Raw genomic sequence first — 12,466 nt, forward strand, 5'->3', positions numbered from 1 at the left:
GAAAGACGAGAGAGGACCAGGCCTGGAGTTATTTTGTGTTTTTGTTTTTGTTTGTCCGCGACAGTCGTCTGCGAGGGGCTGTCGTGCTGTTTTGTGTTTGTTTATTTTATTAAAGTTTCTTTGAATGTTCGCCGGTTCCTGCCTCCTCCTTCCCGACCTACAAACGTTGTTACATTGGTGCCGAAACCCGGGAGGAAGGAGGGACACGCTGTGTCAGAGAGCCCTCGCTGCTGAGGGGGATCGTGGTGCTGAGGAGATCGGGCAGCAGGAACAAGCGGAGAGACCGCCGGTGGCTGCCCGAGGCGGTGGTGCTGGAACTATGGAAAACGAGGTGAGACGGAGAGCTTGCTGCCGCGCTCCTGGGTCGAGGAGGGGTGGCTGCCGTCCGTTATGGAGCGGAGGAGTCTGCCCATTTGCCAGGAGGCCGGAGCCTGCTGCCATCCGCCATGATTGGGGAGGAGCAGGGAACGGGGGACTCGCTGCCGGCTGCCCACAATAGGAGGAGCCATCGCCATCCGCCAGGAGGCGGAGGAGCGGTGGGCCGTCCACCAACAATGTCCAGTACCATTGCATGGCACCGCGAGTGAGAGCCTCTCGGCCGGTTGAAGACCAAGCTGCAGTGGGTCTGGGAACCGGAACAAGATTTTTTTTTTTTCCTCTCTCTCCTCTCTCGTCTCTGTCTCTCCTCATCCTTCCGTCTACTTTTCTCTCGCCTCGTCTGTCTGTTCTTACCCCCAGGTACGCCGCGGCCGCCGTGATCGGCTCCCCCGGAGGGGGGAGGAGTAGAGCGCAGTCTCGTGAGTACCCCCCGGCCCGCGAGGGGCGATGGGGGTATGGGCCGGGAGGGGCGGGGCCGAGGGGCGGGGGGCGATGGGGGTATGTGACGAGAGGGGCGGGGCCGAGAGCCGTGGGAACGGAGCGAGGCCGGTGGAGTAATTGATAATGAGCGACACCTGCACCACTCACCGGTTTCGAGTCTCACGGAGGAGCTCTGGAAGGATAAAAAGGAGGAGTGACGACAGTGAAAGACGAGAGAGGACCAGGCCTGAAGTTATTTTGTGTTTTTGTTTTTGTTTGTGCGTCACAGTCGTCCGCGAGGGGCTGTCGCGCTGTTTTGTGTTTGTTTATTTTATTAAAGTTTCTTTGAATGTCCGCCGGTTCCCGCCTCCTCCTTCCCGACCTACAAACGTTGTTACATATATATACTGTATATATTTAATTTTTGGCCAAAATAGATTTGGCATGAAATCTTTAACTGAAACAGTAACTTTAATTAGCACTTCTCCATTGTTTAAAATCTCAATAGGTCTTTTGCAGGTGTTTTACCTGTATGTTGCATTACGCATTGCATTATGTAGTGTTTTAGGGTTGTTGGAAATGTCCAAAAATGTAACAGGAAAAAGTGTCGAAATCCAGTCATTTCAATAGGAATCCACGTGAATGGGAATTTTGTATGATGGTAAATGATTTCCCCAAACAGATTTTGCAACCGGTTCAACAAGATCGCGCAGATTTGCTGCGTTGACCAACAGTAAGCAATTGGGTTTCTGTGTGAACTGTGCTGCATACGTCGCTACATTATTAACAACATTTTTCTCTAGCCAAATTTTGCTAATGTGTAGCATTATATAGCACCTGCCAAACTATGACATATTTGACGAATTTCACCTAGAATGTGCATTTAAACACTTTTTTTAATTTTTGTGTAGGTTCAACAAGATCGCGCAGATTTGCTGCGTTGACCAACAGTAAGCAATTGGGTTTCTGTGTGAACTGTGCTGCATACGTCGCTACATTAACAACATTTTTCTCTAGCCAAATTTTGCTAATGTGTAGCATTATATAGCACCTGCCAAACTATGACATATTTGACGAATTTCACCTAGAATGTGCATTTAAACACTTTTTTTAATTTTTGTGTAAGTCTGCATTGAAAGGAAAATCTTTCTGTGAAGATTTTATCAATGAAGATTTAGAATTTTTTTGTTTAGTTACTGTTGAGCTCTTTCATTGGTCATTTTTCTGATTCTCTCAGTATTTATAACTGTAAATTGGAACTGTAGTTTGGTTGTGTGCTCTGCTTTTGAGGAAAGTGACCCCAACACCATTCTAATATTTACTGTGGGTTACATCAGAGATTATTATGCAGTAACACTTGTCCTTTTCAAAACAAATGTCCCTTCTGTGCAATTAATTTGACAACACTCTTACTCTATTGGTGATTTTCCCCCTCAATCAGATCTATCTTTTCTGCACTGAAATGCCTGTCATTTTTTTTCCTGTCCAGCGCTTCCCAGCACATAACCGGGTCCCGTCTAGACCTTCATTGTGTCTTTAACATGCTCTTGAGCTCCTGTTGAAAACTGTAGCAGACCAACTAATGGGCCTCCTGGCAGTGTTGGCCTAAAGTTGCTAATGTGTCTTTACTGGAGGCTGCAATTTTGCGCTGACACAGCGCCATTTTTCCCCTTCACACTCACGCCTTCGAACTGAGGGGAGGGGGTGTTGCCACCGCACTCTGTTGTGTCATGGAGGTGATGGTGTGTGCTAATGAATTTCTACCCTCTGTGCCAAATGCTGACACTCCCAGCATGCTCAGGGGCTTTTTCTGCTGGTTTGCGGGCAGCACAAGAGGAATTGCATTAACTTTCTTTTCTGGGCTTGCTGAGAAGCACAATATTTTCAAGCGCTTTGCTCTACCTCAGGAGCAGGCTGGTTTAACACGGCATTGAAACGTGCATCCTGTGGTCTTGCCCTGTAACCTCTGACCTCAGACTTGGATCAAAACCACTGTACCTGTTAAAGGAATAGTTCTTCTTTTGTTAATTACTCACCTTAATTTCCCTCAAAACCTGTATGACTTAAAGGAGAAAGCCCATGCAGCTGTTTGAATAAGCAGAAGTACAAATTAAATATGAGAATTACTGTGAAAGGAAATATTAAAAGGGAATAACTACTTAAATTTAAGACTTGGAATATAAGTCATAGACTACCTTTTTTGGAACCCCACCCCCCTTTTTTTTGACAGTGTTTGTCCTCATTGACTTTCAAGCAGGTAGAAGCAAAACATTACAACAACATTTTGTATTCTGCATTAGAAATTTAAGAGCATATGGGTTTGGATGAGCATTAGGGTGAGTAAATAATGACAGAATTTTCATGTTGGTGTTCAATTGAGTGCTGCAGTGATGTATTTTTTTAATGGCAACCCAGAAGTTGGCATCACCCTGGTTCTCGCCACAAAAACCAAACAAGATTTTTCAATTTAGGAATTGTTCTTTGGATTATTGCAGAAAATAAGCTTTGTGACCAACAGAAGTTTATGATGAACTTTGAAGCCTAAATACAATTGCCAGAAGTTAAAAATTAAAGTTAGCTTCCATATACTTTTAAATATTCTTTTAACTCTTTCCTCACTAGCAAAGCTCAGAGAATCGCATTTTTGTTAAAAACTACATCTGGATCAGATTCCTGAATGATAATCAGAACATAGATGGAGTAGATCGCTTCACTTGCACAGACATAAACCACTTCCTGGGATGTCCATTTAATTCTGTACCATTAGGCGGTGTTATTTATATGCTGTTTAATGCTTGATGATCGCGCTATTTTACGTACGCATCAGCTGACATATGCGATCACCTATTTCTGCTTCCTCTTCACCTTGTTTTGATCCGGAGATTCAGTATTTTTTTAGAAGATGTGAAATATCGCTTCCTACCGTATAGTAGTGAAAACACAGAAACCTGGAGAATTTGCTCAATGGCGGGGAAGTGTCATCTCATAAATGATGGAAAATTATATCAATGGTGGGGAAAGAGTTCAAATCTGCAAGTTGGAAAGTTTGAGTTAAAATAGTTTACAAGATCGCCATTATAAACCGAACAAGGCAGTAAAGGCAGACTAGTGAATAAATGAGTTTACCTGATTGATTTAATGTTAAAGAAAATCTTTGTAGTCCCATTTAGCCACTTGTAACTACCTGTTTCAAGACATGTAGCCTGCGTCCGAAAGCCTGGGCAGCTGACTTGCTGCCTCGTTGTCTTATCAGGCAATGACTTCGCAGGCAGCGTTTTTGCAGAGGCACCTCGTGAAACTGATTTCGGACAGGCTTCTGAGGCAGCATAAAAGTTTAATGATCTACAACAAAATAGAACGACTTTTGGTGATAAACGAATATTTAATTACTATAATACTGATTTCTCGCTAGAAATAACATCAAAAGTGCGAAAAGTTCATCAGAAATATACATTTACATACAAACTGACCACCAAACACAACTTTCAGACACCATCTTTATTTTTTTAGCTCAACCGTCACGGAATGGAACGCACAGAATTGTGGGATATCAAAGGCAGCGAAGGATACATCTATGCTGCCTTTTAAATTCAATCAGAAAAAGGTACCTCCGGAGACGGGAAGTAAAGCAGAATTTGGATTCGGACGTGCCATGATGCCTACCTGCCTTGGAATGCTGCCTCCGAAGGAGCAGCCGTAATATCTTTAAAAAAAAATCGTGAGTGGGATATTGCTGATGCATTGTACATCATAGAAAAAAACATTGACGATTCTTGGGCTTGTGTTAAACACAGACCTTATTTCAGGCATTTAACCAAAAACCCATTCAAAAAATCCAATTACCCACTCAACTGGTTTCTGGGTTTTAGGACTCATTCTTGCAGCACTCTATTACTATTCCTTTAATTTGTAGAAAATGATAGTAAATGCTCTCAGGTACAGGATCCTAATTTCCCTTTCTCTGTTAAAATCCAAAACCTTATCCCAACATAAGCCTGCCTGCTCTTCAGGTTTAGCTACCATTTGTAAATCTGTCAAATCCGGCAAATGTTTCCAGCCTTGTGTTCATTGGAGGATTTTTACACAATTCATCTTGGGATCTCTGTTGATTTGTGGATTGTGCCATTTGGGTGAATCTGAAACAATCTGAACAAAGGGTCTTTTTAATTAAATGAATATTTAGAGAGGACAAAAGATGAAGGTCTTGTTGAATGAGTGTAATTGTGTGGTATTTTTTCCCTAAATCAGAGCAAAGTCAGGACAGCGTTGCTGGCTTGTCAGACTCCAGCTCCTTGCAGGATGTCTTCATGGACGCCACCAGCTCACAGGACAGCAGCCACAAGGTCGATCCTGGGAAGTGTAGTATTTTTCCGGAAGAATCAAATGCTATCGGAAAAGAGAAACCGGCCACAATAGAGGACGCAGGTATTGATCCCAGTTCTTCTAAACACGTGCATAATGCAAAGTCTCATTACATTGTGAAAAATGTATTTAATGTTTAGTATTAATATTTAACATTTAGTATTTTACATGGTTCTTTTTATGATATTACACTACCATTCAAAAGCTTGTGGTAAGATTTTTTACCTTTTTCTTATTTTTTCAGCAGGAACACTTTAAATCAATTAAAAGTGACTAAGGACATTTATAAAGTTAAAAGATTTAAATTTCAAATAAATGCTTTTATATAAATTTATTTTTATATATATATATATATTATTTTCTGCTGCACCACAGAAAAATATATCACTGCTTCCACAAAATATTGAACTAAAGGATCATGTGAAGACTAGAGTAATAATGCTGAAAATTCACAGGAATTAATTACATTTGAAAAATTATTCAAAGAGAAAACATTTTTTAAAAATGTAATATTATTATAATTTTTTTTATGTATTTCGGATCAAATAAAGTCAGGCAGGGTGAGCATAAGAGACTTAAAAAACAAAACAAAAAATTCAAACATCTCACCAACCCCAAACTTATGTACAGTAGTAAATAAGTGGTTGTACAGAATTTTGTTACATTACTATAAAATAATCTTAATTGACTGTTCGCATGGAGCTTGATTGACAGGTGATCTGACCAATCAGAACGCGGATATTATGTGCCGCTGCTGTTATCCGCCATCTTGCCCGACAGCTAAGGCCTGTCTCCATAGAAAACCATGTTAAAACGGGGTAAAAAAGAATTGAAGCTTTTTCAATATAACTAAATATACAAATGTGCAGATGGTTAAGCTGTGCTGTTGTTGGCTGCTACAGTAACGGCAATAAGCTAAGGAATTCCTTTAAAGTACTTGTTTTGCGTACCAGAAAATCTGTCCGATGCTGTATGCATTGTTTGCAGCATTTAAGTTAAAATATTGAGTGTTAAATAATAAGCTGTATATGCTGTATGTACACATGTGCGCTCATCTGTTTTCAGTGCAGCTAACGTTAACCTTGCGTCGCTTCATGTCATCTTCCCACTCATTACAGCGAAGGATACATCTATGCTGCCTTTTAAATTCAATCAGAAAAAGGTACCTCCGGAGACGGGAAGTAAAGCAGAATTTGGATTCGGACGTGCCTTGATGCCTACCTGCCTTGGAATGCTGCCTCCGAAGGAGCAGCCGTAATATCTTTAAAAAAAAATCGTGAGTGGGATATTGCTGATGCATTGTACATCATAGAAAAAAACATTGACGATTCTTGGGCTTGTGTTAAACACAGACCTTATTTCAGGCATTTAACCAAAAACCCATTCAAAAAATCCAATTACCCACTCAACTGGTTTCTGGGTTTTAGGACTCATTCTTGCAGCACTCTATTACTATTCCTTTAATTTGTAGAAAATGATAGTAAATGCTCTCAGGTACAGGATCCTAATTTCCCTTTCTCTGTTAAAATCCAAAACCTTATCCCAACATAAGCCTGCCTGCTCTTCAGGTTTAGCTACCATTTGTAAATCTGTCAAATCCGGCAAATGTTTCCAGCCTTGTGTTCATTGGAGGATTTTTACACAATTCATCTTGGGATCTCTGTTGATTTGTGGATTGTGCCATTTGGGTGAATCTGAAACAATCTGAACAAAGGGTCTTTTTAATTAAATGAATATTTAGAGAGGACAAAAGATGAAGGTCTTGTTGAATGAGTGTAATTGTGTGGTATTTTTTCCCTAAATCAGAGCAAAGTCAGGACAGCGTTGCTGGCTTGTCAGACTCCAGCTCCTTGCAGGATGTCTTCATGGACGCCACCAGCTCACAGGACAGCAGCCACAAGGTCGATCCTGGGAAGTGTAGTATTTTTCCGGAAGAATCAAATGCTATCGGAAAAGAGAAACCGGCCACAATAGAGGACGCAGGTATTGATCCCAGTTCTTCTAAACACGTGCATAATGCAAAGTCTCATTACATTGTGAAAAATGTATTTAATGTTTAGTATTAATATTTAACATTTAGTATTTTACATGGTTCTTTTTATGATATTACACTACCATTCAAAAGCTTGTGGTAAGATTTTTTACCTTTTTCTTATTTTTTCAGCAGGAACACTTTAAATCAATTAAAAGTGACTAAGGACATTTATAAAGTTAAAAGATTTAAATTTCAAATAAATGCTTTTATATAAATTTATTTTTATATATATATATATATATTATTTTCTGCTGCACCACAGAAAAATATATCACTGCTTCCACAAAATATTGAACTAAAGGATCATGTGAAGACTAGAGTAATAATGCTGAAAATTCACAGGAATTAATTACATTTGAAAAATTATTCAAAGAGAAAACATTTTTTAAAAATGTAATATTATTATAATTTTTTTTATGTATTTCGGATCAAATAAAGTCAGGCAGGGTGAGCATAAGAGACTTAAAAAACAAAACAAAAAATTCAAACATCTCACCAACCCCAAACTTATGTACAGTAGTAAATAAGTGGTTGTACAGAATTTTGTTACATTACTATAAAATAATCTTAATTGACTGTTCGCATGGAGCTTGATTGACAGGTGATCTGACCAATCAGAATGCGGATATTATGTGCCGCTGCTGTTATCCGCCATCTTGCCCGACAGCTAAGGCCTGTCTCCATAGAAAACCATGTTAAAACAGGGTAAAAGAGAATTGAAACTTTTTCAATATAACTAAATATACAAATGTGCAGATGGTTAAGCTGTGCTGTTGTTGGCTGCTACAGTAACGGCAATAAGCTAAGCGCGGATATTATGTGCCGCTGCTGTTATCCGCCATCTTGCCCGACAGCTAAGGCCTGTCTCCATAGAAAACCATGTTAAAACGGGGTAAAAAAGAATTGAAGCTTTTTCAATATAACTAAATATACAAATGTGCAGATGGTTAAGCTGTGCTGTTGTTGGCTGCTACAGTAACGGCAATAAGCTAAGGAATTCCTTTAAAGTACTTGTTTTGCGTACCAGAAAATCTGTCCGATGCTGTATGCATTGTTTGCAGCATTTAAGTTAAAATATTGAGTGTTAAATAATAAGCTGTATATGCTGTATGTACACATGTGCGCTCATCTGTTTTCAGTGCAGCTAACGTTAACCTTGCGTCGCTTCATGTCATCTTCCCACTCATTAAACTATGACAGGTCCTTTACGGCGAAAAGACCGTCACTGCGACACTCTAAAGGGATGAAACTATGGCGCAGTGTGCTTTTTAAAACCATTTTCATAGGTTTCACGTTACATTCTTGGCTCGGAAAATATGTAAATGCAAATGCCCAGTAGCCGCAGCTGTATCCCTTCTAGTCTTAACCACAAATCAGACAAAAGAGTAGATTAACATAGGTGGACTTAAACTTGAAAAATGGTGTGTTCCGCGGTTAAAACAAAATAACTTCTGATGTTTATTCATGTTCGTTTTGTGCTTTAAGTAAATATGAAAAGACGATCGGTTCACATGTTTGAACTGAGGCAATACAGCGATATGTCACGACACATTAAAGAGCCACAAAACGGTATATATTGTTTGAATTTCTTTAAAAATGATAAAATTTGAAAGCTGAGAGTCCTGAGACCTTGTTTCATACTAGAAGTAACCTGCTCTGTCTTGTCTGTCAGTGTGTTGTCAGTTTCCTCTTTGCTCTGCGATGTATTTTTCACTGTGTGAGAACGTGTAGTGTGAGAGAGGCATTGTTTGTCAGGGATGGCAACAGTAACTGAGGAGGGCAGGTCTTTGCGAACGGTCAGTTGTCTTGAAAATGTCACAATTTAAAAAAAAAATGGAAGAATAATCTTATATGCAGTGGTGGACAAAATGATTAGAACACTAGTATTTTCACTAGATAAAAAATGGTTTTAAGTCAGTTATTTCTATCTTTTTCTGTAGTGTGTCATTAGAAAATATCAGTTTACATTTCCAAACATACATTTTGCCATTAATTGTAATAATCCAGTGAGATTTTTGTTTGCACAAGGAGTCTGATAGCAGCCAGTGCTTCACACTGTATATAATAATTATTATATATATATATATATATATATATATATATATACACATACATACAGTATCTCACAGAAGTGAGTACACCCCTCACATTTTGGTTGCCGCCACAAACCCACAAACCCATCTGAACCAAATAAGTTTATCTTGGTCTCAGTGTGTATATATATATATATATATATATATATAATTTCTTAGGATTTTCCTAGCTATAATTTCTTAGAACATGTCTGTCAAAACTTGACACTTTTCATAAAATTTAGCCAATATCTGTCTTGCCAAGAGCACAAAACGCAGTAGATTATTTTCTCCTATTCTGCTGCTTTTTACAATCAATATCTGCAGCTGGTGGTCACCTCTGCCCTCTTGAAATCCCACAGGCCCCTTGGAGGACAAGAACATGGATATCAGCTCCGCCACACTCTCTCAAGAATCTTCAGTCACCCAAGAGTCTTCGGACACCACCTTATCCATCACGTCCCCTGAGGCCTCCGTTCCCAAAACTCCTACCTCAGACACCCCGACCCAAGCTCCACCTCATCCGCTGCACTCCGCCCAACCACAAAGACCTCACCCCCAGACCAGCTCCTCCAGTGAGGGCAAGCGCAAGCCAGAGCTGCCGCCTCCGCTGGAGGTAATAGAGCTGCCTAAGTGTCTACCACCGGGATGGAGAGAGCAGAGGAAAACACTAGTGCATGTGTGTGTGAGGTCTCTCTTCCTGTGTCTGAGTCGCTTCCCGCAACACTACAAGAGTCTCTATCGTCTGGCACACCTGTACGCCTACAGCAGGACACACAAGGTGCGCAAACACACATGCACTTCATACACACACCACACAGTGAATCATTTCTGTGCCACTGAAATACAGGAATGCAAACTTGCATGTGGCCTGAGACAACTAAAGTAGAGATCTTTTTTTTTATATATTTTAAAGTATAGTTGAATTTTTCTTCCTGAGGGCTGCATCTGTTTCACCTATGATGAGCTTGCAGCCCTGTTGTACTAACGGTTTTCTGAAGCACTACAATAAACCGTTTTTAAAAACTTATTTTAAAGTGTCGGGAAACCCCCTGTTTTAGCACTGGCTGTTCACACCTCAGATTTGAAAAAGACTCAAGAAATGGGCGTGTAAATCTGTGGAAAAGTGGGAGTGTAGAGGGTGGGAAGAGGGGAGAAAACAACCAATAAAACACAGACCTACAACCAGAGGTGGACAGTAGTGAAGTATTTTTACTCTGCTGTAAAAGTACTTTTCAAGTGTCTGTACATTGTGTTTTTCTATAGAAAACTTTTACTTCACAACATTCCAAAGCATAATATTGTACTTTTTACTGCACGTTTCATATTAAATATCATTTAATACTTAATTACATTATAAATCTAGTACTTTCTTACTTTTACTCAAGTAAAAGTAATTCAAAGTTTTACTTGAGTACAAGAAAGTACTACATGTTCTTAAGTATTAAAGGTAGAAAAAAACAACAACTTTTATTTATGAAATGTAGTGTAGTAAAAAGTACGACATTATGATTTGGAATGTAGTGAAGTAAAAGTTTTCCAAAGAAAAGCACTCTGATAAAGTACAGATACTTCTTAAATGTATTGAGTAAAGTAAAAATACTTCACTGCTGTCCACCTCTGCCTACTGTACAACACACTCATTATACAGACAAATGAATATTAAAATATGAGCCGAGAAATTAAAAAACAAAACAAACAACAACGAAGATATGTGCCACCTTGATATATTTTAAGAATAAAATAATGAACTCAAGAATTTTTTTTAAACTTTCATGAACAAATCAAATATCTTTTGATAAATTATTATTTGAAATAAGTAAGCAGAGATATTGGTCTATATGAAAAATGAAGAAAACATTTAAAAGTTCTAATAATATTTTCACGTTTGCCAGCACTACAGTCTCAGAACAAATGACACATATCAGTTTAAAACAGAAAGAATAAAGGCATAGTTACTTTTTGTTTACTCTTCTTTGAATTTTTGGGCTCTTATCATTGTTTGCGGTGTATCACAATAGTCTGTTGTGTCATTGCGTTTATGATCAAATGTTCCGCTGTATCAGTGCCCTTATTTGTGCATATTTCATTTGTAGAAGACATGATATGTGCGGATACATGGTGCTGGGTAATGTTTGGAGCACGGGAATATGAAATATGTTCACATAAACTTGTAATACGTTTGCTCTGGTCCGGATAAGAACTGTGATCCGTGCAGCGAGTGTTGTTAAAGGGATAGTTTATCCAAAAATTAAAATTCTGTCATTAATTACTAGAGGTGCTCCGATTGGTCGGCTACCGATCACTATCGGCCGATAATCACGTTGGGATGTTTGATCGGCGGTCTCTAAAAAGGCAGATCTCAAAAAAACAATCTCAAGTTGATGATGCGTCTGCCGTGAGAGGTTTGGCACGACATGCCGTCTCACCGTCTCAGTCTCTGTCGGGCATGAGTGAAATAATTAGAATGCTGAAGGTGAGGTACTCCCCTTCATATTTCTTCATTAAATAACTTATAAAGTAAATTGAAAACCTTGTGTGAGACGTAATTTCACAAACAGCGTGAGTGAATCACCACGCGCACTCTCTCTTTCTCTCTCAAAATACACATTTGGCTTCAAATCACCACATCGCATCTATCTATAAGCGAGCTGCACAGTTGACACAGGAATTTTGACTTGCACAATCGAGGCAGTGTCACATCATCACTAAAGTTTATAAATTGCATTACTTTTTAATTCTTGCCAGTGTTTAATCATTCAGCGCTCGCGCGCTCTCCTGGAGACCGTGAACTCATGCCCACTCGCAGCGCACACACATAATGCCAGGTTCACATTACTCTGTTTGCAGTGCATACGTGGTGCATATTTTTTCCGTGCTAATGTTAACAAATTAAAGCGTTCACTGCACACGGTTGCGGTCCGGTAGTACGTTCAGGAGCGGTGCATCTGCAGCAGTGCAGAGATCGTTTCCGCACCAAGTCTATTTTTGCTGCGCTGCAAGCGAAGGATTAAAATAACAGCGTAATGTTTGCAGTAAATATGAACATGGATTGACACGAAAATGTAGTAATTACACCATAAATGCATATTATTAAGGTCTACTGTATTTCACAGTCAACACATACGGCTTTTTGGCTAGGTTTAAAGGGAAAGAGCACTTTTAGATAAACAAGGCAATAATAGATGGCACTCGTGGA

General features: G+C 39.4%; 1 protein-coding gene across 1 annotated transcript in view; it reads left to right on the forward strand.

Moving 5' to 3' along the window:
- LOC107556211 (calcineurin-binding protein cabin-1-like) overlaps positions 1–12,466 on the forward strand; it is a 134,075-nt gene that overhangs the window by 58,032 nt on the left and 63,577 nt on the right. The window contains exons 27-28 of the mRNA XM_016239263.1: positions 5,047–5,223; positions 9,630–10,048. Coding sequence (XP_016094749.1) covers positions 5,047–5,223; positions 9,630–10,048 — 596 coding nt within the window. The remainder of the gene's footprint in view (positions 1–5,046; positions 5,224–9,629; positions 10,049–12,466) is intronic.

This window comes from Sinocyclocheilus grahami, unplaced genomic scaffold, assembly GCF_001515645.1.
Source record: "Sinocyclocheilus grahami isolate Dianchi unplaced genomic scaffold, SAMN03320097.WGS_v1.1 scaffold560.1, whole genome shotgun sequence".
NCBI lineage: Eukaryota > Metazoa > Chordata > Actinopteri > Cypriniformes > Cyprinidae > Sinocyclocheilus > Sinocyclocheilus grahami.